The 24,025-nt window shown below is 42.8% G+C and overlaps 4 protein-coding genes across 8 annotated transcripts in view; 1 reads left to right on the plus strand and 3 right to left on the minus strand.

The window, feature by feature from the left end:
* The window catches only part of LOC112669488 (protein POLR1D-like), a 44,773-nt gene extending 27,725 nt beyond the window's left edge, over positions 1-17,048 (minus strand). For both annotated transcript variants that reach the window (XM_025462636.3, XM_025462635.2), the window contains exon 1: positions 16,915-17,048. In XM_025462636.3, the coding sequence (XP_025318421.1) occupies positions 16,915-16,940 (26 nt within the window). In that variant the 5' untranslated portion in view covers positions 16,941-17,048. The remainder of the gene's footprint in view (positions 1-16,914) is intronic.
* Positions 15,384-17,049, minus strand: LOC112669489 (DNA-directed RNA polymerases I and III subunit RPAC2). Its single transcript, XM_025462637.2, has 2 exons — positions 16,915-17,049; positions 15,384-15,960 (listed from the first exon to the last, which is right to left on the minus strand). The coding sequence occupies exons 1-2, from the start codon at positions 16,938-16,940 to the stop codon at positions 15,585-15,587; spliced, it is 402 nt and encodes a 133-aa protein (XP_025318422.1). The 5' UTR covers positions 16,941-17,049; the 3' UTR covers positions 15,384-15,584.
* LOC125753585 (uncharacterized) lies at positions 16,915-21,522 on the minus strand. The gene is made up of 3 exons (XM_049100793.1): positions 21,508-21,522; positions 18,002-18,560; positions 16,915-17,696 (listed from the first exon to the last, which is right to left on the minus strand). Exons 1-3 carry the CDS (start codon positions 21,520-21,522, stop codon positions 17,416-17,418), a joined length of 855 nt encoding a protein of 284 aa, XP_048956750.1. The 3' UTR covers positions 16,915-17,415.
* The window catches only part of LNX2 (ligand of numb-protein X 2), a 76,553-nt gene continuing 70,912 nt past the window's right edge, over positions 18,385-24,025 (plus strand). For 2 of the 4 annotated variants that reach the window (XM_025462632.3, XM_035717666.2), the window contains exon 1: positions 18,385-18,524. The gene's annotated coding sequence lies outside the window, so the exon portion shown is untranslated. Of the gene's footprint in view, positions 18,525-20,380; positions 20,457-24,025 lie in introns of all 4 variants that reach the window. The other 2 variants (XM_049100975.1, XM_025462633.3) reach the window with 2 other exon arrangements.

Consider the following 24,025-nt stretch of genomic DNA (forward strand, 5'->3'; position numbering starts at 1 on the left):
TCTACCATACAAATATAACTTACTGAAACCAATCAGTGTGTTCTAGACTCTTCATAAACCCTCCAGAGTTTCAGGTTTCAAGCTGTCTTTCAGGGGCTAATTTATATAACAATGAATTTAAGTAGAACAAGGCGATTTTCAATCCCATTTTTTTTTAAAAGATTTTATTTATTCATGAGAGAGAGAGAGAGAGAGAGGCGCAGAGACATAGGCAGAGGGAGAAGCAGGTTCCATGCAGGGAGCCTGATGTGGCTCAATCCCAGGACTCCAGGATCACACCCTGAGCCAAAGGCAGGCGCTCAACTGCTGAGCCACCCAGGTGTCCCTTCAATCCCATTTTCCAATTTAAAAAATTCTCAGCTAATGTACATACAAGTGCATTGGGGAAAATACTCCATACTTTCATAATATAGTGGTTACTGGAATTAAGCAGGTAGGCACACATATGAGTCTAAGTTTGGGAGTCGTGTGCCTCTGAGGAAAACTTTAAGAGGTTCGAAGTACTCAACTTAGATGGCTTACCAAACAAGTCAGCCTGAAATGCACACCTGAGTAAATGAGGTTTTACATTTCCTTCTAAATTCCCCCCTCCCCCAGACTTCCCTTGCAGCTGGCAGAAGGTGCAGAAGTCCCCAGCAATGGCAACGCAAACACTACAGCTGCTGAGATAAATGGCCAGGGAGGGGGCATCAGAGAGGCTTCAGGGATGGACCCAACCAGCGCAGGAAGGCTGAATGCTGCAGGAGAAACGCCCAAAGCAGGGAAAATTCTATCACCAACGAATCCAACCTTTGGGTTCATATTGTATCATACAATTACATCAACAGCCAAAAGAAAGAATCCATACAGGGTGATACAACCCATGATTTGGGTAGGAGCTACAAGATACTCAAGAACGAGTGGACTCTGAAGTAGTATGTCATTATTCAGGCCTACAAAGTACTTATATATTCGCTCTGGAGTGAATGTTTCAGTATGCATTTTACAAATAAATGTCAAAAACCTTAAAACACAACTAGTCTTGGCCCTTTATTACTACTGTGCTTCTAAGTAGCTGCACCTACTAGAGTCCTGGTGTCTCTTACTGACATATAATCCATCCTTAGGGATGGAGCAGCAGCTGCAGTTTCACAGGATGGAGCAATGCTAATGAAGAGTTTAGAACTGTGTTAAAAATGGAATAGGTATCCAATTGAGACTGCAGGGGAAAATTCTAGGAGAGAGAGATCATGCTGATTAACCAAACAGCATAATTTGGCCCACTCCCAAGGTCTGATGTACTCTTATGCTTACAGAAAAGAGCACCGTGTGATTTCAATACAAAGGCTCAGAACCTAAATCCACATCTCACTTGAAGAATCAAACCTCCAAATTCACAGTTTTTCCTTAGTATTTGCTTGATAATAATTGGGCCACATACTAAATTTCTACATTACTTTCTAAACAGTTTTTCCAGAGAGGCCTCAAATGCAAGTATTTAGAGAACTCTTTTTACTGTAATATGGGAGAATGAAAGCAAAATGAATTAAAATGCTCAGGTAAAGATCCTTTTCTTGGGAAAATTTAACTCAAAATCATCAGTGTTTCTATCCCTCTGACCCCAACCTAAGATGACATTTCCCCATCTTGGTAGGAACTTTAAGGGGATAGACTATAATTACAATATTTTAGCCCAAGATCATTGCCTTTAGAGACCAGCACTGCAAAGAGCAGTACCAATACCATCCCAGTGCTACAGTGTGTCCACAATCGTTTTCTGAAACACATGCAAGAAGCAAACCCTACCCAGCAATGGCTTATGGGTTCTGGCTAAATTCAGGAGTGGTACAACTGGAACTCACTTGGCCTGGCAAATGTTTCTTAAAGTAATTTACTATGATTGCTTAATCATATAAAAACAAAAACCTACATAAAATTACCTAAGTTAACTTCAAAGCATGATAGATCAAAATCTTTATTAAAATGCAAACCTATGTTTTATGCTGAAAAACACTGTGGTACAGAGGGAGCCAGCTCCACCAGCCAACTGGGTGTTCCTGGGCAAGTTATGTACCTTCTCTGAGTGTGTTTTCTCTCTGTAAAATGAGATTAAGCCCTAGCTCACAGATGCATTATGAGGAATGAAAAAGATGAGAGGTATAAAGGGCTTTCTTTGCATTGATGTTTCTTGGGAGGGACAATGTAGTTCACTTGCGGGTCTGAATTTGGCAAAGCAAAACATTTTTTCATCTCAATATCTCCTTTTATTTATATTCTGTAAAAAAAAAAAAAAGCTTCCAGAATGTTCATTTTTATCCCTTGTATTATCCTGTTTTGATGAAAAGTGGAAGGATTATATTGGTCCAAATAACACGAAGGAAATTCTTTCTTGCTATATATAGCCAGAGGAAATTTCCTGTGATATTATAATAATCAGCCTGCTTGACAGAGCTAATCGAGTCCTCTGGTGAAACCGAATGAGATTTTAAAGGCTGACATGGAGACGGGCAGAGAACCAGTTGGAACAGAACTACCTCAAATGGCCAGGACCCATGAAATACATGATCAGAAACAAATCATATGAAAGCCCCCTATCCTATCCTAAGTATAAAAAGAAAGCCAATGGACCCAGTTCTTTAACTTTTCAAACAGTTCATTGGTTTCATTCTTGAACTAGGCCTGCTCCTATGGGCAGGTAGGTAACTTCCCAGTGACTGTGTGCAACACAAGAACACAATTCTGGATAGTTCAAGCTTCAAAGCTTCAAAGCAGGATTTCTTACCTGAAAAATCCAGATTGAGTAGTATTTCCAGGTAATTGTTCTATCTTTATACCTTCCCTACTCCATCTCTTGATACTTTTCAAGAGGGATTATGCAGTTCTTACTTTCTAGATCTGGATCAAGGACATGTTCAAGTCTCTTTAAGAAAATGACAAAGCAGCTACAATAGAGAAGAAGCAATCCTGCCACTTACTAGCTCAGTGATCTTGTGATCTTGGTTACCTTATCTGTAAAATAAGATACTTTCATCGTTCTTTCAGAATTCTTATGGGGATCAAATACAATCATACATAGAATTACTTTGTAACTATAAAGTACTAAACAAATATAAGGTGTTAAGAAATTTAAAAAATGGTTATATAGTATGGATAATTGTATATTTACTAAAACACACAAATATTATATATAATATTTATCATGTGCACAATGATTAACAGCATAATACTTTACCTCATTGACCCTGAGAAGAGCCCTTTAAGTTACTGTTCCCTTCTTTAGACCAACTAGGGCTGACTTGTCCAAGGTCAACTGGTAAGGGTACACCTGAATCTCCCCCAGATCTTTCTGACTTCACATCCAGAGCCCTTTCAACTAACATACACATTTACTCAATCTTTGAAGATGTTTTCTACATTTTCAGGATGATAAAGTGCTGCTTTGGTACAGCAGAGATTAAACAGTTAAATTGAATGTACAGATAATGCCAATGAAGTCTAGCAATATGGAAAATGATATTTCTCATGAACCAAGTATTAGTAAATCCATAACTGGTTTCCTAACCAGATACGCTCTAACTCATTGACTCTTTTCATGGTTGAGATATACAGAGTAGCCTCATTTCCATCATGTTTCAGCCTGAACTCTTGGAAATAAACAAGAATTACTGGTCCACAGTTTTGTCTCTGAAATTGAACTCTTCAGAGCATATGCTCTGATAAAGCTTTATCTTCCAATACACCTGAGGGAGGTAACAGAGGCAACATCATGGTCATTAGAGGCTGAGCCTAAGGAGTAGGCTGTCTTGGGTCATACCACATATTAGCCTTATACCCTTAGTCTGGTTATTTCTCTGGGCCTCAGTTTCCTTTTCTGTAAATGGGAAAAACATTCTCTACCTCGAAGGAGGAATAAACTGGTTTTCCTATGTGGCTAGGCAAATTAGTCATCCTACTTTACAGTCACAGTTACGTAGCTGCTTGGCCATCTGCTTTTGGCTAGGGATAAGCCCAGTTGGCTTCCTCCTGTCCTGGCTTGTTCTGAAATACATTGCTCTCAAATGGGGACCAATTTATTACAACAGGAAAAGGCAAGGGAACCCTTGGCTTGCTTGCTGCAAGTCTGGGCAGCAGGCAGTGACACACCTGTAGGCTGACACTTCAAAAGACAGACATTTTCAGAATAGCATCTAATCAGAAGGCCCTAGAATCTCCAACTTTCTCCATCCATTTAAGAACAAAGTACCATCTTTGCCATGTAAATAAAGAAACAAACAGGATACATTTGTAGAACCAACTTCAGAAGGCTTAGATGATCAGATCTGACGCAGAATAGAAGTCCATCGCATTTACTCTGACACACAAAGAACATGATGATTATACTCTTTATTCTCCATTTTCAGGAAATGAAATGATAATTGATACTTACATTTTATATATTTTTTCTTTTTTTATTATTTTTCTTACATTTTATATTTTATATTAATCGCTTTTGAATAAAAATCCTGTTAAGTATTCCAAGTCCCAGGATTTATGCATAAGTATGCAGAACAGAATAAGCAAGCAAATTAGGATCTGAAATAACTTTAGCTACGGAATCTCAGTGATGTGTGATGTTTAACTTGAAATCTGAGTTCCAGTAAAAATTGATTCTGAGATCCCATATGTAACTTAGCCAGTATGGTGGTGAGAAATTAACAACTACTCATGAGGATGGAAGGGAAAACTGCAGAGTCCACTCATCTTATTGTGGAGCTAATATGATAAAAACGACACACCAGATGTCATATTGGAGAATGCTCCATTTATTCTTTGTTTTGGCCTTGTGATATCCTGATTTATAAGAAATATTTAGTCTTTATCCTTCCGGGGAACAGAACTCCTAAAACCCTTAGTTTCCTAAATGAAGAGAGCAATAAAGGTGTCTTTTGTTATGTTGATGAGCTAACTTTTAGAAAGCCCCTTGGTCACCAAAGATGGGGGCTCATCCCACCCCCAGACCTCTGGAGTAGGGAGGGGAGCTGGAGATTAAGCTGTCACCAAAGGCCAAGGATTTAATCAATTATGACTAATGAAGTCTCCTCAAATACCCAAAGGACAGGTTTCAGACAGCTTCTGGATTGAACATGTGGAGATCAAGGGAGACACAGGATATGGAGACTCCATGCCCACCCAACACGCCATACACTACGTACTTCTTCATCTAGCTGTTCTTCTGTGTCCTTTATAATAAACTGATAAACCTAAATAAATGTTTCTCTGAGTTCTGTGAGCTGCTTTAGTAAATTGAATCGGGGGTTGTAGGGACCTCCAATTTATAACCAGTAGGTCAGAAGCACTGGTAATAACTTGTACTCATGGTTGGCATTGCAAATGGGGTGAGGCAACGGTGCACAGTCTGTGGGACTAAGTCCCAACCAGTGAAATAGGACGTATTTTCAGGTAAAGACTGTCAAAACGGAATTGAGTTCATTGCTTGGTGGTATTGGGAAACCTACACTGGAAGCCTTCATATGCTATCAGGCCATATAGAGACTGAGATCTCTGACACTTTTCTACCATAGCAAGGGAAAGTCTATTTTCAGTGGCAAAATGAAACCTTAGCAACCTTATATTATTTCACTCTATTAGATTTTATTTTCAGGATTATTAATCTGTGAACTCCCTAAATCTGAAACCATGCAGTAGGTATATAAGGTAGTGCAGGTGCTTGCAAAATGGACAGTGGCTGCATTGGGGGCCAATTCTCACTAATATAAAATGCATTCATTTGTCAATTTGACCTTCCCTTTCCAAAGCCTTACCTTCTTAGATGTATATAAATAACATGACTGGTTCTTTTTAGCTTAGGTGACCTTTATGGATCTATCAACCACCTGGTAGATCCTCGATAAGATCGGCTTGATTCCCACTGTGCAGGTTACCCCCCTTGGCACTCTATCTTTGCCTGCTCTACTCATGAGCATCTTTTGCCTAAATGAATTCCTAGGTTTCTGTCTGTCTCCTCTGTGACAATCCCAAAGCTTACGGGATAGTTATTTTAACCATTCAAATTAAAATTAAGCTTTTAGAATATTCAATGAAAAAAATACAGAGTCAATCTTCTGTTTATTCATTTGATAAGTATTTTTTTGAGCATCCACTATGGGCCAGGGTCTATAGGTACAGCAATGAATGTTCAGACAAAACATCTGCTCTCATGGAGCTTATGTTATAGTGGTGGTGGTTGGAGGAATAGACAACATAGAATATATACAATATAGTGGTGGTGGTGGAGGAATAGACAACATAGAATAGATACAATAAATAGGTAAATTCTGTATATGCTAAAGGCATTAAGTGCTATATAAGGAAAATGCTGAGGGTAAGAGTGTTGGAGGAGGGGCCACAATTTTAAACAAGGTGGAAGAATTAGAAGAAATGATTACCTTTCTTTCAGGAGTTCAGTAATATATAGCTCAGGAACCAAATGAGGTATGTCTTTGCATCCTGGTATATAGTTGGACTTAAAATAATTGCTGGAAAAAAATTTGTTATTCTGTATTTTGCCAAAGCAATACTATTTGTAATAATGGCATAGATTTATCAGGCAGCCAATCAGAAAATGGATATAATATCTGGTATCTACAAAACAGCATACCATGGAAGCAAACCCTTTGAGTTCTATCTCACAGTATCCAAAACAATAATCCTTTGGCCCCACTAGAGTTCTGTGGACACAAGATCCCAAGGATAATCAGGGACCATTCTTCCAATATTGTTGCTGCTGCTACAAAAAAAAATGTTCTCTCATCACTTACAAGTGATATGCTACCTTTTCTTTTAGATCAATAGGAGAAAAGATAAAATGTAGCATGGGATAGAGGTGGTAAGGGATGGTGGTATCAAAGCTCTTGGGGATAAGGAGAAGACATAAATGAAACAGATTATAAAGCACAACCACCATTATTTAGCCTAAGATGTTAATCACCTCAGCTCTTCCTCCCATTGAAGCCAAGGACAGGCATGCCTCATCGCCTCACTCAACAATCTATCTAACTTTTCCTTCCTTCCTTCCCTCCTTCCTTCCTTTCTTTCACAATCTGTCCGCCTAATGTAGGGCTTGAACCTGGGATCAAGAGTTGCATGTTCTATTGATTGAGCCAGCCAGGTGCCCCAAGAATTTTTTTTTTTCTCAAGGCTTGTTACTGCTGTGGCTCTCTGAGTATGCATGCAAGTGTCCACTGATGAGAGTACAAAATGTCACTACAAACCCTTAGTTTTTCTCTGCAGTTTTTCCTCCCTGTTGTGGCAGGCACATCGACACTGACATACATGGTCATTCACTTATTAAATAAATATTAATGGATGTCTATATGTGCCTGAATGATTTCAAGTGCTAGCAATACAAAGGCAAACAAGGACAAAGCTATTTCCCTCAGGGAGCCTACATTCAAGCGGGGTTAGACAATAAGCAGATAAATACATCATACAATGTCTGTTAGCAATGAGTACTATGAAGAATGATGCAAGTCAGGACGGAAACGATGGAGATTTGTATACAGGTGCACAGGCTATTTTAGAGAAGACAGCCTAGAATGCTCCTAAGGATCTCCACCTTCTGATAGTCACTCCCTTGTATAATCCCACCTTCAGTGTTGGCTGGACTTAATTGACTCACTTCTAACAAACAGAATTTGGGCAGAAATATGTGACAGATGTCACTTCTGAGATTAAGGTATAAAAAGACTGTGGCTTCCATCTTGAGTTCTCTATTTGGATAACTTGCTCTGGGGGAATCCAAGTACCAAGGTAGGAGGCAGTCCCAGGTGAGTGAGTTTGGCAGCAAATCATCCATTCCAGCCTTGAGAACTGCAAGCCCAGATGACACACTGATTGCAGCCTGTGAGTCAGATTCATCCAGCTAGGCTCCAACCAGATTCCTGACCCATGTAAACTCTAAGAAACGTACTTTTGTTTTCAACACTCAGTTTTAGGACAATTTGTTATACAGCAATAATACAGTGGTCAATGATGTTTACAATGATGTAAACGACCTTGTAAAGAACCAGGCTATGTGAAGATTTCAGGGAAGAAAGTCTAGGTAAGTAAAGGGCAAGTGCCAAGGCTCTGAAAGAGGAACCAGCTAGGCGGATTTGAAAAAAGTAAGGCTAGTGGGGCACAGTCACAGATGATGTGGGAAGACAGGGATCAGTTGGTGCATGTCAGCTTTGAGGTCTCCCACGGATGAGATAGAACCAATACTATGAAGGTCACTATTCTATCACCACTAATTGGCTTAAACAATGACCAATATAACAACAATAGTAATAGTTAATATTTAAGTATACTAGGAATTGTGCTAAGTGCTTTTTTTCATTCACTCTTCACAATAACCCAATAAAGCTGGTATGTTGCAGATAAGGAAACTGAGGGTCAGAAATATTAAGACGCTCCTGTATTCACAAGTTAGAAAATGACAGAGCCGATATTTAACCAGGCCTCTGACTTGAGAGTCCTCATCCTTCACTTCTACATACTACGATCTTGAAAGAGGCCTCTAGAAAGAAAGCCTCTTTGACCCTTGAAAAAAAAAAAAAGAAAAGAAAAAAATAATGCCCAAACTCCAAAATGTCACGCCAATGGTGCAGTCTCCAATTGCTACATGTTCTAGAAGTTTGATTTTCTTGTGGAACCCTTTTAATAGAATTGGTTGAGGCATTATCTATAATTTTTTTTTTTTTTGAGGTTTTACCCAAGTCAGCATGGTCAACTTAAAAAAACACATGGGTAGCTTTTCTTTTTGACATATAGCAAATTGTCTTGCCTAACAAATATGGAATCTGAGGATTAGTACAGTATCAATATATTCTATTTCACACAATTTTATGCTTAGCCTGACTTCCTGTCAATATTCAGATACCTAGCACCAAACCAAGTGACCATCTCCTACAGAACTTACTTTCCTTCCTGCTTAACCTTTGTCTTGAAGCTTAGGAAAGATTATGAAGGTTCTATCTTGCTAAGAGGAGAAACACTATTTCCCTTTGAATTTTATCTACATTTTGTAAATAGGAATGCTATTTAAAAATATCCCTCTTGGGATGCCTGAATGGCTTGGCGGTTTGGCACCTGCCTTTTTGGCCCAGGGCGTGATCCTGGAGACCTGAGATTGAGTCCCCCATCAGGCTCCTAGCATGGAGCCTGCTTCTCTCTCTCTGCCTGTGTCTCTGCCTCTCTCTCTGTATCTCTCATGAATAAATAAGTCTTTAAAAAAAAAAAAAATATATATATATCTTGAAAGTAATGGCTCTAGCAGACTGATAATCTTTCATACAGGGGGCCCACAAATTTATATTATACTCCTGCCCTGGGCTAGAGGAAACAAAAATAACAGAGGTTCTTTGCTTTCAAGTTTTCACCTGGAAGAAATATGAATGAAACCAGCTTCTTCGATACAGTTCATGATACTACAAGAAGACTAATAACTATGGTCCTATTGATTAGGACCATAGTCTATGGACCAGATACTGTCCTAAGCACTTTGAAAATATTATCCAATAGTCATAATATCTTCCTATGACAAGTATTATTGTTACCCCAATTTTACAGATGAGGAAGCTCAGGCACAGAGGTCAAATAGCTTGTCCACGGTCACAGAGCTAAAAAAACTTTACAGTCAATACCAAGAGCCAGGCAGTGTGATTCCAACACTGTAATCTCTTAACTCATACACACTAAGATATTCAGGATCCCAAATACATCAATTTCTGCTCCAAATATACACTTTTCTTAAGAATACAAAAAAAATGAAAAACAAAGGGAAAAGAAACAAAGGCCCATTAAAATCAACTCCTCTAACATACATACATATATTAGCCAATCTAAAACTTTTACAATAACCTACTGTTCCAGTAACTCAGTATTTTTTACTAGGATTATTCTTTACTGTATATTATAAACACATATACAGATTAAAGATAAGTAATGTAATTTTAGGCACAGATTAAAAACTAGACACACAGTGCTGAAAGTTCATTCCTTTAAAAAGGTTCAGAATCTTGCTTTTTCATTGCTGAATATTTTTACAAAACTCTGGGTATAGTCTCATTTATCCTTGGTCTCTTATATCTCTCTGCTCAAATGTTACCTTCTCTGAAAGGACTTTCCTAACTACTCAATCTCTCACCCTTTTTATCCCCATCCTTCTTTTACTTCTCATTTATACCACCACCTCACATCACATCACGTATTTATGTATTTTATGTATCTGTTGTTTGAAAATAAACCGCTTGTGGGACAATTTGTTCCCTGCTATATCCTTACTACCTAAACTGTGCCTGTATATATAGTATGTGCTCAGTAATATTTATGGAACAAATATGAATGAATGAAATGTTCCCTTTGAGGAGAGCAACGTGGTTGAGGGCAGACAGCAGCAAGATCAAGATCCTGCTCAGGGTCCGGACCTCAATCTTCCTACCTGTAGCCCTGGATTCCCAGTCTTTGTTAAAGATGGGAATTCTGACACAGGTGAGGGAAGGAGGGTACTGCACGCTGGGACACCTAGAAGTTAGGACAGGTTGGGGAGGAGAGGAGATGGTCAATCCTGCCATACTGGTTTTGGTTGTGAGGGAGTGGTAGAAAAACAAAGGGGTAAAGGACAGGTATATGGGCCATTTTCAATTCTTCTTTTACCTTTACTCCTACACAGAATCTGTGTCCGAGTATTTTAATTCTTATTTGGCAGTTTTCGAGTGTCCATCCTCCTACTTCCATTCCTACACTATGCCCTCCTCACATTACACCTGGACTGTTAAAATCCCACCTAACGTGCTGCTCTCTTGCAATGTTTCCTTCCACTCACTGTGCAGGTAAGGGATAAAAAATAAAAACTCTGGGGCATTACCTAGCTCAGGAATCTTTACTGGCTCCTTAACACTGGGAAAGAAAAAACGATTTATTCTGGAATACTGTATTTATTTTACAAGTCGGCCAACTTCAGTGCTCCATGACTTACTAGTAGGCAGACTATGCCCATATTAGTTGCTCTCTCTAGTGCCTAGGACAGTAGCTGCCAGAGTAGGTGCTCATGGAACAATCCTCATTTCACGAGAATCTCTCACCCATCCTGGTTCTGTGTTTAGCACATAATACTCAACACTGCATGTTAGGGGACCTCATTGTAAATACTATTTTTTCTTTTTCAAGTATATGATTGTTGCCTGCCCTCTCCAAAACCACAGAAGGCTTTTTACAACAGACCCATATTATATTGTTAATCTCCATTTCTTAGGGTTGTGCCGGTACTAGGTTCATATTTGCTGTACAGAGATCCAATAATCTAGGTATGGAGATAGTCATTTTTTTTTTTTTTTTTTTTGGAGAGAAATCATTTTAAAAAAATCACAGATCAGGGCAGCTTGGGTGGCTCAGCAGTTGAGTGCCTGCCTTTGGCCCAGGGAGTGATCCTGGACACCAGGGATTGAGTCCCATGTCAGGGAGCCTGCTTCTCTCTCACTCATGAATAAATAAATTTTTAAAAATCTTAAAAAAGAAATCACAGATCACATAGTAATTGTATTAGGACAGTTTATAAAGTTTCAAATAGAGGAGAAAAACAAAAACAAAAACAAAGAATCTCAGGATAAAAGGGCTAGATTGGGGGTCTTTGTAAGTATTTGAAAGCAGACTAGTGGATTTGGGTACACTTCCTATAGGCCCAGTCTGAGGGATGTTACAAAGATTGTCTCTGACTTTAAATTATGCTAACCAAAAAGATGACTTTTGTCTAGTAATCTGGGGACTATGTACAATCTTAATGTCTCAAGGAAACAAAAAAAGGGTGGGGAACGGTGTGCCATAGAACTTGATATGCTTTCATATTTCTTGTAATGCAAGACACCCTGGTCAGAATGGTACTAGATGGTCCACCTTTTGTGTAGACTTTTTTTTTTTTTTTATCACTACAGAGTTTTTGTAGGCACTTGTGTATTATACCAATTAGAGCACTTACATGTTACAGCTATATGCAATTTATAAATAATTAGTTTGTAAAGTGCTTTGAAAATAGAAAGTGCTGCACAAGTACTCAAATTATTATATATTACAAACCTTTGGTATGTAATCATTTTATTTAATGATTGGCTCTTTAAAAGGTCTCGTACTTTATAGCTGAACAAGATGTCTAATTTTAAATAATTAATATTAGTTTATTTAGAGTGAAAAGCTATTAGAGAGCAAATCAGAGGTACTGATCAAGTTATTTCTTCACAGTTTATATAAATGCATTTGACTCCTATTTATCTCCCTCATCCTTTTACAGACCAGTTCAAACTTCAGGTTCCACAGACTTCATGTACGGTTTCCTCCCACTTATACATGACTCTTGGTTATCCTGACTGTCCTGCTCGGTTTTTCCCTTCTCATCTGCCTTCTGAAGGTGTTTTGTATGAACCTGTGAGTTTATAGCCACCCTAAGAGATTCAAGGCAGCAAGTCAATTACCAGTGATGATAAATTCTCTTAAGAGCAATGAAGCAATGAGCTGTGGTGGTGGTCACCAATGGGTGCATTTCCCACATGTACTGCTATTATTAATTACTTTGGTTTACTATCATTATCCTACGCCTCTATGTCCACTAATTAAGCTTCTCTTTCATCTCCTGAAGGTCTTGGTTCAGAGGTATTCAACCTCATTTATATAATCCTGTTTACCCTCCCCACAGGAATACTCAGAGGCAAAATTATAGATGAGGCAAAGCCATTTTTGATCCTTTCCTACCTATCCCTTTAGGCTTTCCTTATATCTTCAAGTGCTAATTTCCTTGCAATGACACTGGCTTTCCAGCTTTCCAGAATCTCTTTAAAATCATTTTAGAACACTTCCTAGCCTAGTACTAGGACTTTGACCCCCCTCATCCCTGCTCCCACTGACATTTAGCCCTCCAGTGCTGGACAGTATATTTTTTTGATTAGAAAACCCAAACTAAGCCTTTTTCTATACAATGAGTGCTGATGTTTAGCCTTCTTGGGCACTAAACTAACATGCCCGGAGCTCGACAACCTCCTTGTTAATGCCAATCAATACTTTTCTGTCCTCGTGTGTCTCTTTCAACATTTTTCCCTCTCTGAAAGCACTGGCTTCCAAAACACCACTTTCTACACCTCACGGGTTGCTACTTTTGTACCCAATCTTTAATGCCGAGCTTCTTCAGGGCTTGGTTTTGGGCCTACTTCTTTGACCATACTCGTTTTAATGGATTTATATCATCTTTATGACAAGAACTCACAAAGTTTCTCTCCAGCTTAGATGTTTTTCATGGCCTCCAACTCACATATTCACCATCTACCACAGTCAAAATGGAACTTTTGATTCATTACCTTTTCCACTTTCCAACCTATTTTTCCCCGTAAGCCTCCCATTTGGCCCCAAACCGAAGTTGAAGTCCTGTTTCCTCACCTTCCACCACCAGTATCTGAGGACTACCAATTCTGTACCAATTCGGTTTTTTTTTTTTTAAAGATTTTATTTATTTATTCATGAGAATACACAGAGAGGAGAGAGAGAGGCAGAGACACAGGCAGAGGGAGAAGCAGGCTCCATGCAGGGAGCCCGACGTGGGACTCGACCCCGGGTGTCCAGGAAGACGCCCTGGGCTGAAGGTGGCACTAAACCGCTGAGCCACCCGGGCTGCCCCTGTACCAATTCAGTTCTAAAATATATTTCAAATCAACCCTTTTGTCCATCACTAGCTTGCTGCCCTTCTAGGCCAATGACACAGTTCCTCTCGATAATTCATCCCTCCACACTGTCATCAAGAGTATTCAGATGTCATTCCCATTGTACTTAAAATCCAAACCCTTACCACCCCAACTCTTCTTCCCACCATATCCATAGCCTAGGCCCTTCTCTTCCTTGCTTACCATGCTGCATATAAGCAAATTTTCAATATCTTTAATTTCTCAGACCACAGGTTTTCAGCTTCAGGACCTTTACAAAGCTATCCTGCCAGAATACTTCCTCTCCGTTGGGCAGTTAGCTCCTTCTCTTCCTGTAATCTCTGGATGAACCTCCCTGACTTTCATACCAAAAGCAATTCCCCTCTCATGTTTTCTTTCTTGATCCTTCCTATGTTTTCAAAGAATTACAACTTTAAAAAAATAATTTCAATCCTATTATAATGTATGTTCTATGAGAACAAGACCCATGTCTCATCCAATAGTGTTCTATCCAGGGCCTGGTATGTACCAGGTGCTCCATAAATACAGAAATATATTTATCCAAACATGTTGACTGAGTATAGGAAATGTAGTTTCTATGGCAGAATAGTAGAAAGAGGTCTGATTGGAGTGAATAAAAGGCTACGTGCCATAACTACCAACATGGATTTAGCCAGTATTTTCTAATTGCCTACTACCCATCAGGCATCGGGCTGCAAGTCAGTATAGTGGGTAGACAACATAAGCACTAACAACAGCATAGTAAATCCAAGACCATGAAACACAGGAGTAAAATGAAAGTACAGGCAAGTCCCCAAACCAGGGTGGGAGTCTTGACCTCTAAGTTCTCACCTACCCTAGAGTGTAGAAGAGTAAGGGTGTTCCAAGAATATGTACAGCAAAAACAAAGACCCCAAAGCACAGAGTGCTGGGAGTGAGGTGCTCAGGTCAAAGGTTAACGAGATTTAGGGTGAATTAAGAGACAAGTTGATGTAGGACAGCTAGCAGACAAGGCTGATGAGATTAACAGGACACCTTGAAGAGGTTCACTAGTATTTTAAGGTAAAAAAAAAAAAAAAAAATCACTTTCCCAACTTGGAAATTTTTCTCTTCATCCTTATTGTAACCCTGGGCTATATACTTAGATACGCACCTAAGGACTGAAGATGTTCCCTGATCATCCCAGTTTTCTTCTTTTACAGTATAAACTCTCGACCTACTCAGGTCATTTCTGACAAAATATTTTATTAGTGTCCTGAAATTAAAGCAGTAAACTGGCATCCATCCTATATATGCAACCACAAAGGTAGAACTAGATCCTAACTCTCCTGTGAATCCAAAATTCTCACAATTCTTTCAAATTATTCCCCACGCTTGAACCCAGCAGTCATAGTAAAAGATGCAAATTCTCTCATGAATTACTAAAAAATATCTAGCAAGAAGCTAAATCCTCCTCCCACTTCCACCTTTCTTTTTTAAACCCACCACAGTCTGTGCTCACGCTCTATTGCATCTCTCCTCCTTCCCCAATCATAGCCACAAGTGCACATTCTTTTGAATTCTCTTGATCAAAGTCTTTGTCTAGGTCTCTAATATTCTCCTAGCTTCCTTACGTTCACTGTTGGCTCAATTAAAAGAAAAAAAAACAAACCAAAAAACCCCCTAAAACAGTCAATCTACCAGATGAAGCAACAGAAACCACTCAAATTAGTTTAAATAAAAGAGGGAATTTATTAGATGAGTACAAAGGTTCTTGCAGGGATTCCAGCAGCTGTAATGGGTAATAGCTAGAAGCACGCCTTTGTGAAGGGCAGATGGAGTTGTAATCACAAACTTCTACTTCTGGTTTTGCAAGATCACGAAGAGAATATCCTAGAGGATAGTCCTCCCCGTATAGTGCATAAGGGACTAGAATGTGGATTCATTTCTGCTTGCTTTTTGATCCTTATATTCCTTTATGCTGGCCTCAAACTTGTCAAGCACATGTTGGCAGACATTCATGAGCTCATTCAAGCCTCTCTGAAATGGCTCAACAGCTGGAAGAGCACCTCGAGTCTGAATGCGTAAATTAATTTTGCTCTCTGAAGGATGGGTTGTAGTGTAACCACAAAATTCCACTTCCGGGTTCTTCATGATCATGTAACGAAGAGAATTTCCTAGGGTATGGTCCTCTTCGTGCAATACAAATGTCACACAGTGTCTATCTGTTCCAGCTGCCTGGACCATTTCCAGGGCTGTCTTCCTCTCGCCTTCAGCCATTGAGGTCTTCAATCCAGATATTTTTCTACACACATATTTTTTATAAAAATGAGATCATACTGAATATGGTTTGGTAACTAGCTTTTTTTTCATTTACTATATCACAATCGCAACACATTACTGCACTCCAATTACACTCAACTATTTTGTATTAACCCCTCATTTTCCTGCCTCCACATATTCTATCAATAAACACTTAATTATTGCCTCCAGTTTCTCCCTACCCCATTTGACACCGTCCACATGGCCACGAGGGCACAAACGTAAATGTTAAATATTTAAAGCTAGAATTTTCTCTTGGTAGAGTCACAAGAAAGGAACAGGATTAGAGTAGGGTGGGCTCTGCTGGAGAATGAAAGGGTATTTAAAGGCACACAAAAACACATCTTTTCAAAAATAGAGACTGCAGATTATCACCGTGCAGGCCCCACTATGGTTTCCATCTGCAGGAGATAAACTAGAGAGGAAGTTCTGAGAAGTGTCAATCAAGCAGGAGGGAGACGAGGGCTGAGGGCACCCAGGAGCGCTTCATTAGCTGCCTACACAGAGCTCTAAGTTGGGCCGCAGTCACAGGGGCTTAGGCCTGGCTGGACGCCCCAACACGAGCACTCGGCGAACACTGGCCCGGGCGCGGCCTTCCGTTAGTTTTACTTAGTCCTGCTGTTCTCCCCGGGGTGGGCGGTGTGGGGACTTAACTCCGGCCTCGTAACTTGCGCTCCCTCCGGGCCGTCTAATTGTACGGGGCGCCTCTATCAGACACGTCCGTGCGTCCTCCCCTCCCTTCCCAGCAGGGGCCCTCTCCCGGCTCAGGCGCCCCCCTCCCTCTCCACCTCCCTCTCCTCCCGCGTCCTCCCGGCCGGGCCCCCGCTGCCCCCGCTGCCCCCGCTGCCGCCCCGGCCCCGCAGGCGGACGCCCCTCGGCTCCCCGCTCCCGGCGCAGGGCGCGGCCCGCTCCGCCCACCCGCCTCCTCGGCCGTTACCTCTCCAGCTCCTGGTCCTCTTCCATCGCGGGGACGGCTTCCGGGATCCTCAGGTGGTGCGGGCAGAGCGGAGGCGCTAAGCCATAGCGCGAGGCACGCGGGCGGAGCAGGAAGGAAGGAACGACGGACGGAAGGAGCCGGGGACGGAAGGAGGGAGGAGGAGCCGCAGCGGCGCGGCGCGGCGAGGCCCAGCCGCTGGGCGGGGCGTGTACGTTCCGCCCGCAGGCCCCGCCCACAGGCCCAGCTCCCCGCGCGGGGAGGGCGGCTGCGAGGCCCGGCCGGCTCACCTGGAGCTCCAGGGGCCAGTCCGCCCGCTGCCCTAGCGGGGACAGGGGGGCCGCCCTCCCGTCCCACCTCGAGGGCGAGACCCGCCTGTGGGCGCACCTTCGGCCAGGTGTTGGCGGAGGGGGCGGGGCCTTACCTGCCGCCCCAAGCCACCGTCCTTCTTAGGGCGGAATGGGGCCTCTTTCAGACTTGCTGCTTGACCCGTGGGGCAGGGTGTCACTCCCTGGCGGGACCCCAAGCCTGACGGGGGTGGGGGGGTGGTGTTCGGGGGGATGACAGGTGCAAACTACAGGTGATCAGTACACCTTGATGAATTTCACGACAGACGAGGATGAGTTGAAGGTTGTGTGTGTCATCCGGGATCTTGCAGCCGCACACCTCAAACGGGTCCAAAAAAGCCTTCGTTTCTATCTTTAGGGGGAGGAGCGAGAGTTTGGAAGGAAACTGCTCTTCTCCCCCTTGCTCCCCCGTGCTTTCCCTCAGGGTCTTCTCTGCACCTGGAATACGTACACCCTCTCTTGCTCCGGATTTCCTTTTCCTTTTCCCCTTTCGGTTCAAACCTCACCTGCGGAACCTCCCTCTCACCTTTGTTCCCAGGTGCCCCTGCCCGCGCCTCGGCAACCTTTCGCCACCCGCACCCGCTCCCCGCCCTTTTCCCTCCGTCCCCCCTCCTCCCTTCCTCCACCTCCTACCCCCGTCGCCCTTCTCAGCCCGGTCAGTCCCGGTCCCTCGCACCTTGCCCCAGAGTCCTCTCACCCCAGCACACCTATATTCCTGCTTTCCTCGCCACCTGTGCTCGTACCCACACCCCGGTTCCCCCAGATGGTCACTGCCTCCCCAGCTGTTCCACTCTGCTCGCGGCGGTCGGCGGTGAGCGCGGATGCACTTTCCGAGCGTGTCTCCAGCGGGGGGATCAGGCGGGCGGGGGCAGCCGAGACCGAGTGGGGGAGGGCGGGCGGCCAGGGGCGGAGTGGGCTCACTCTAACCCGGGAGTGACGGCCCCGGCCTGGCCCGCCCCCCGCGCGCTTCCATAGGCGGAGCCGCGCTCTGGCCCGCCCCCTGCCCGCCCTGCGCCGCAGCCGGTTGGCCCAGCTGCTTGTCGGGTTGGGCTGCTGGGCCCTGGCGCTCGCCCCCGGGAAGGCAGCAGGGGCGGTTGAGAAGTGAAGTCTTGGCCAGAGTTTGCTTCTTGCCAGGAAATCCGCGGTGGCGGCGGCGGCGGCGGCGGTTCCCGGCGGAGCGGAGGCCGGCGGGCCGCGGAGAGCGGAGCTGGCGCTTGGCTGCGGCGCCGGGAGCCGGTGCGCGCCCCGGGCGGCCGCGCTTTCCCAGTGAGTAACTTTGCCCCGGCCGCCTGGCCCCGCGCCCTGCCCGGGTGCCGGGCGGCCGCCTCAGGTGCGGGCGTCGGCGGGCTGTGGGGCCAGAGCCGCGCCCGGGGAGGCGGCGACCCCGCGGCTCTGCGCCCCGCTCGCCGCGCTGTGGGGGACGTGGACCCGCGCCCGCGGTGGGGCTGGGCGCGCCGGTCGGGGGAGCGAGGGAGGGACGCGCCGTCCTGCGCCGGGTGCCCGGGGAGGCGCGAGGCCCCCACCCCCGGCTGTTCCCATTTGGTGGTTCCGGCCACGGGGCTGCCGCTCTGCGCGCCGCTTGCTTCTTCCAGGAGGGGAGAGGTGGGGGTGAGTTTATTTTGTGTGTGTGTGTGTGTGTGTGTGTGTGTGTGTGTTGTAATGAGAGTGGCACTAGCTGCCTCACGTCGGGTCTTGTGCTCCAGGGAAGGAATAGGGAGAGACCCACGGTCCCAGCCTGTTGCCCCCGAATTCTCACCTTTCCCTCGAGGCTGGAGGGGCGGGAGGGAGGGAGATCTCACCTCTGCAAGGGGGTAGTTTCAAAATACGGATCTCCAGGTGGAGGCAGTTGCACACAAAGCACCATTCGGGAAAGACCTCCCTCGCTGTCAAAGCTCTATGCCGTATGTTTCAGACGAAGGACTTTTGGCACAGGTGGGGGTTTCTCCTGAAATTTCAGTTTGCAGTGAAGGTCAGGAATCAAGACGTTCTTATCTGCCAGGAGCTACAGCACGCTCAGGCTTGAGCTTAACTGTGTAGATGTTTCTGTTTAAATCGCAGAAACCAGAAACGAAGTTGAGTGTACAGCCGCGGCAGGAGGAACCAGTTGTGAGCTCAGGTTTATCGGAACTGCCTTCACTTTCAGAATTTCGCGTTCTTGCAGCAGTAGTAGTATTTATTTGTCAATTGGCCTTACTCCCAGGACAGATTTTTTTTTTTTTCCTTGCATGTAGTGTGACGCATTGCTGATGAAGTGCGATCTCTTAGATAAATTTTATTTTCCTTGATAGATTTGATGCCCATCTCCACAACCTTGTAGCAAATGGACTTTGTTTAATCTAGTATCCTTTTTGGCCTGTCGAAGCTTTGTTGAGCCGTGAAAAACAAAGTTTTGCCTTTTTAGCTTGTCCAAGGCCCACATGGGAGTTTTCCCAGAGGTGTAAAATGTAGGCCAAATCAGAACCAAAGTACAAGAACACTACTTTTAATTTGGCCCACTTGTGTGCTAACGTTCCTAATCCTGCATCTTGTTTCTCTCTTCTCATCAAGTTAGAAAATTTTCATTATTTATTTATTCAGCATGCAATAGAGTGCCTACTCCCTGCTGCATGCCAGACATTGATGGCAAGGGTTAGTTCTTTCCCCAAAGGTGATGATCATAGTCTTATTTAGAAGCTGATCCATACCTGTTCCCTTAGGTACCTGAAAGTTAATTTGAGCAAAGTGCTGTGGGGACTTAAAAGGGAGCATTTCTGCCTGGGGTTTGCTAAGGAAAACCTAATCTCCAAACTGCTATGGAATTTTGCCCTGTACATTCTAGGCAAAGGGACTAACATTGACATGTAAGGTGTTGCATTTTGAGATCTACATGGAATTACTCCTGCTGAGGGGCACAGTTGTTTGGGGTTGGAGTAGTAGTCAGGGGTTGGTGTATTATGTATTTCAGAGTACTTAGCACTTTGCTTTGGTTACATTAGGCGCTCAAATACTTGTTGAACTGACGTGAACAGAAAAATGAAGGATTTTGTGTGCCAAATTAAGAAAATTGGACTTTATCTACTTAGTGATACAAAGCTGTTAATTCTATTTTTATATTTTTAGAAGATTTTATTTATTTATTTTAGAGAGAGTGAGTGGGGGGCAGGAGACGGAGACAGAATCCCAAGCTGACTCGGAACAGAGCAGGGAGGCCTGCACCAGGTTAGAAACCACGACCCAACCCTCCCCCCCCCCCCCCCCCCCCATCATGACTTGAGCCAAAATCAAGAGCTGGATGCTCAACTGACTTAGCCACTCAGGTGCCCTCAACTGCTAGTTTTAAATAGAATGTCATGGGGCACTTGAGTGGCTCAGTCGGTTAAGAGTTAGATTCTTGGTTTCAGCTCAGGTTATTGATCTCAAGGTTGTGGGATCCTGTCCTGTACCCCGCCCGCTGAGTCTGCTTAAGATTTTTTTCTCTCCCTCTGCCCTTCCCCTCTGTGCGAGTTTGCGTTCTGTCTCAAATAAATCTTTTTTTTTTTTAATTTAAGTTAAATAAGAGAACATCATGATAACATTTGCTTTCCAGAAAGATAATCTGCAGTGGAGAATGGTGGGGGTCCAGATGAGAGACAGAATGAAAGCTGTTATATTGTAGAGGTTAAGTGCTTAGGGATTCTCAATTCACATTGTCTGGGTTTGAATCTGGTTCTTTCACTCAGCTATGTAATCTTTTTCTTGTGTTTTTCATTTTATAGGGTTTGGGGGATAAAAGTAAAAAAAAATATGTGTATTAAGCCCCTAAATCTGCTAATTTTAAATAGAATGTCATGGGGCGCCTGGCTGGCTAAGTTGGTTAAGCATCGGACTCTCGGTTTCCACTCAGGTCCTAATTCTGGAGCCCTGAGATGGAGCCCTGAGTCAGGTTCTGTGCTCAGTGGGGAGTCTGCTTGAGGATTCTCTTCTTCTGCGCCTCTCCCAACTAGTTCCTCTACTCTTTCTTTCTCAAATATATAAATCTTAAAAAAATAAAATAAAACAATAGTGTGTGGCATATAGTGAGGACTTGATAGGTGCTAGTTGTTATTCTGAGTGAAGGCAGTGGAGGTAGAGTTGTTGTGGCATTGAGGAGGTATATTTGGTTGGACTAGGTAAGTGACTAGATATGATTAATGAGAGCAGGATGATTCCTAGGTTTTTTGACATGAAGCATTGGACAGTACTGATTAAATTGGCTGTAGAGTTAGCACAAAAGTTGAGGTCCATTGCTTACCTGTAGAATTACCATCCTGAGCTTTGGTTTCCTAATATTTGGGAATAATCATAGTACCTGTCTAGTAGGGTTTGAAGATCAAATGAAATTACGTATAAAATGCCCTTTGGTAGAGTACCTAGCATGTTACAAGTGCTCAGTAAATATTAGTTGTTCTCTTAGTAATGATGATATTAATGAGCTAGTAGAATGTTGGAAGATACGAAAAGGAGCCATTAAAAGCAACTAAAGTTAGAAGAGGAAGAGAAGATAATTAGTTTTGTTTTTGTTTTTAAAGATTTTACTTATTTATTCATGAGAGACACAGAGAGAGAGAGAGAGAGAGAGAGAGGCAGAGACAGGCAGAGGGAGAAACAGGCTCCATGCAGGGAGCCTGACGTGGGACTCGATCCCGGGTCTCCAGGATCAGGCCCTGGACTGAAGGTGGTGCTAAACCACTGAGCCACCTGGGCTGCCCAGGTAATTAGTTTTGGACCAATCTGATGAACTGCCAATGAATGGTTAAGATGTCTTTGATGAAGACATGATGTGCTGGGCAGGAGCTAGGAGTTCACATAATGCCTTTGTGAATGTGGTTAGCTTTTTGGAAGATTTGAGAAATGGGGAGGAAGAAGAGAGATTTATATTATAGCAGTGTCAGGAATGTTGATGTTGAATATGAAGCACCTCTATCCCTAAAATGCATTTTGGCCACCATGACAGGGGAACTCTAGGCTCATATAATCTGATTGGCTCTGTGCCCATCTCCCCCTCTTTCTTTCCTCTCTGACTGCTCCCAAAATTATTTTTTAATATCCAGTGTCGTTTAACTTTTCCAAGCTTACGGGGTTAAAGTTCACTCCAGACCCACCTTCCTATATCAGAATCTAACAAGGTCTTTAGAAGACCTTTTGAAGGTAGAATAGTCAAAAGGTCTTGTTTCAAAGGTTCCACCCAGGAAGCAATGTTGGTTGAATCAAAGATGTATGTATGTATGTATGTGTGATATTTATGTATATATACATACACATATATTTTGACATGCAGGGTTTATGTACATATATACATGTGTATATACACATCTTGCATATTGAATTATGGCTGCAGAAGGCTTGGCCAGGCCTCCCTTGACCCTGTTATGGGGCCTGGGAGATTTTCGGTTTTCCTCTCCTATGTCTCTTCCTCAGTGAGTACAAAACAGTAGAAAAATCTGTGATTATGTAAATTTTTTTGGTTGGTTAGAGTTAAAAGAAATGGCTATTTTGTATGTTAGTCTAATGAAAATTTTAAAGCAAGTGCTCATACACATCTTAATAATAAATTGTCATCTGATTAGTATGCTTTTAAAGAGGCAGGTGTCGGGGATCCCTGGGTGGCGCAGCGGTTTGGCGCCTGCCTTTGGCCCAGGGCGCGATCCTGGAGACCCGGGATCGAATCCCACGTTGGGCTCCCGGTGCATGGAGCCTGCTTCTCCCTCTGCCTGTGTCTCTGCCTCTCTCTCTCTCTCTGTGACTATCATGAATAAATAAATAAAATCTTTAAAAAAAAAAAAAAAATAAAAAATAAAGAGGCAGGTGTCATAGGATCTGTTCTTTAGAATGTATACTTCCGATGAGCAGGGGGGGTTCATATCAGTTTTGCTCACTGGATAGTTCCCAAGTGCTTAGAATCATAAATAGTAATGTATGCACGAATGAATGAAATGGCTCCGTTGGTTTGGATCTCTTGGCTCACAGATTTCTCTAACTCTTTGAAACAATTGTTGGTCAGGGAAAATAAGAGAGAGAATTGAGCCAGCAAGGAAGCTTCAAGCGCTTTTTGAACCCACAGGAAGATAGAGCAACTATAATAAAACTTAATGGTTCTTCCAATTCAGTCATCGTCGTACCTACTGCTGTAATTATTTACATGATTCCCTCCTTTTTCACATTTTCCGCTGACAATTGTGAGGGGTGGTAGGAACAGACTTAAGTAGGGTTATTGCTTTGTTCAGAGTTGAACAGACAATAGCTATGTCATAACTTTGTCTTTTCTTGATTATTAGCAAAACTTTGGAAATCTTGCTTGATTAGGAAAGCTGAAAAGATAAAAAAGTCTTGTGGGTAGAGAGAGTTTAAGCATAGCTTACACCTTTATCTTTCCAGCCTTGAGGGATTAGGACTATTACTTCTGACAATCAGAATCCCTCAGTGGAATCCCAGAGTTATTTGGGGGGAAAATTATTTTTTTCTCAAAATTGGACTGAATAAGAGAAATGAGAAATAGAAAAATTGCAGGAAATAGGCAATAAGGAGGTAAAACTTTATACAATATACACACAAGTATATATGTGTTTTTTTATAAAAATATACTGTAAATCATGTATCTACTTAAAGAGTATACCATTTCTACAAGTAAAACAAATGAGGTTTTAATTTTTTCTCTTTATAGTAGAGTAATCTCAGAGTTCTTTTAAATAACAAATTGCCCTAAATTTTTATAAAAAATGTTTATAACCAAGTTATGAGGACTTGTTTCTCACACAAAAATAAGATGTACC

The sequence above is a fragment of the Canis lupus genome, chromosome 25 (genome assembly GCF_003254725.2).
Source record: "Canis lupus dingo isolate Sandy chromosome 25, ASM325472v2, whole genome shotgun sequence".
Taxonomy (NCBI): Eukaryota; Metazoa; Chordata; class Mammalia; order Carnivora; family Canidae; genus Canis; species Canis lupus.

Excerpts from the sequence above, each read along its gene's own strand:
- LOC112669489 (XM_025462637.2), bottom strand. The coding sequence starts at position 16,940 with ATGGAAGAGGACCAGGAGCTGGAGAG. Across the intron at positions 15,961-16,914 it reads GAGGACCAGGAGCTGGAGAG|AAAAATATCTGGATTGAAGA; the intron begins GTAACGGCCGAG and ends ATATGTGTGTAG.
- LOC125753585 (XM_049100793.1), bottom strand. Across the intron at positions 17,697-18,001 it reads CTGGGGGAACCGGGGTGTGG|GTGCAGAGAAGACCCTGAGG; the intron begins GTACGAGCACAG and ends TACGTATTCCAG.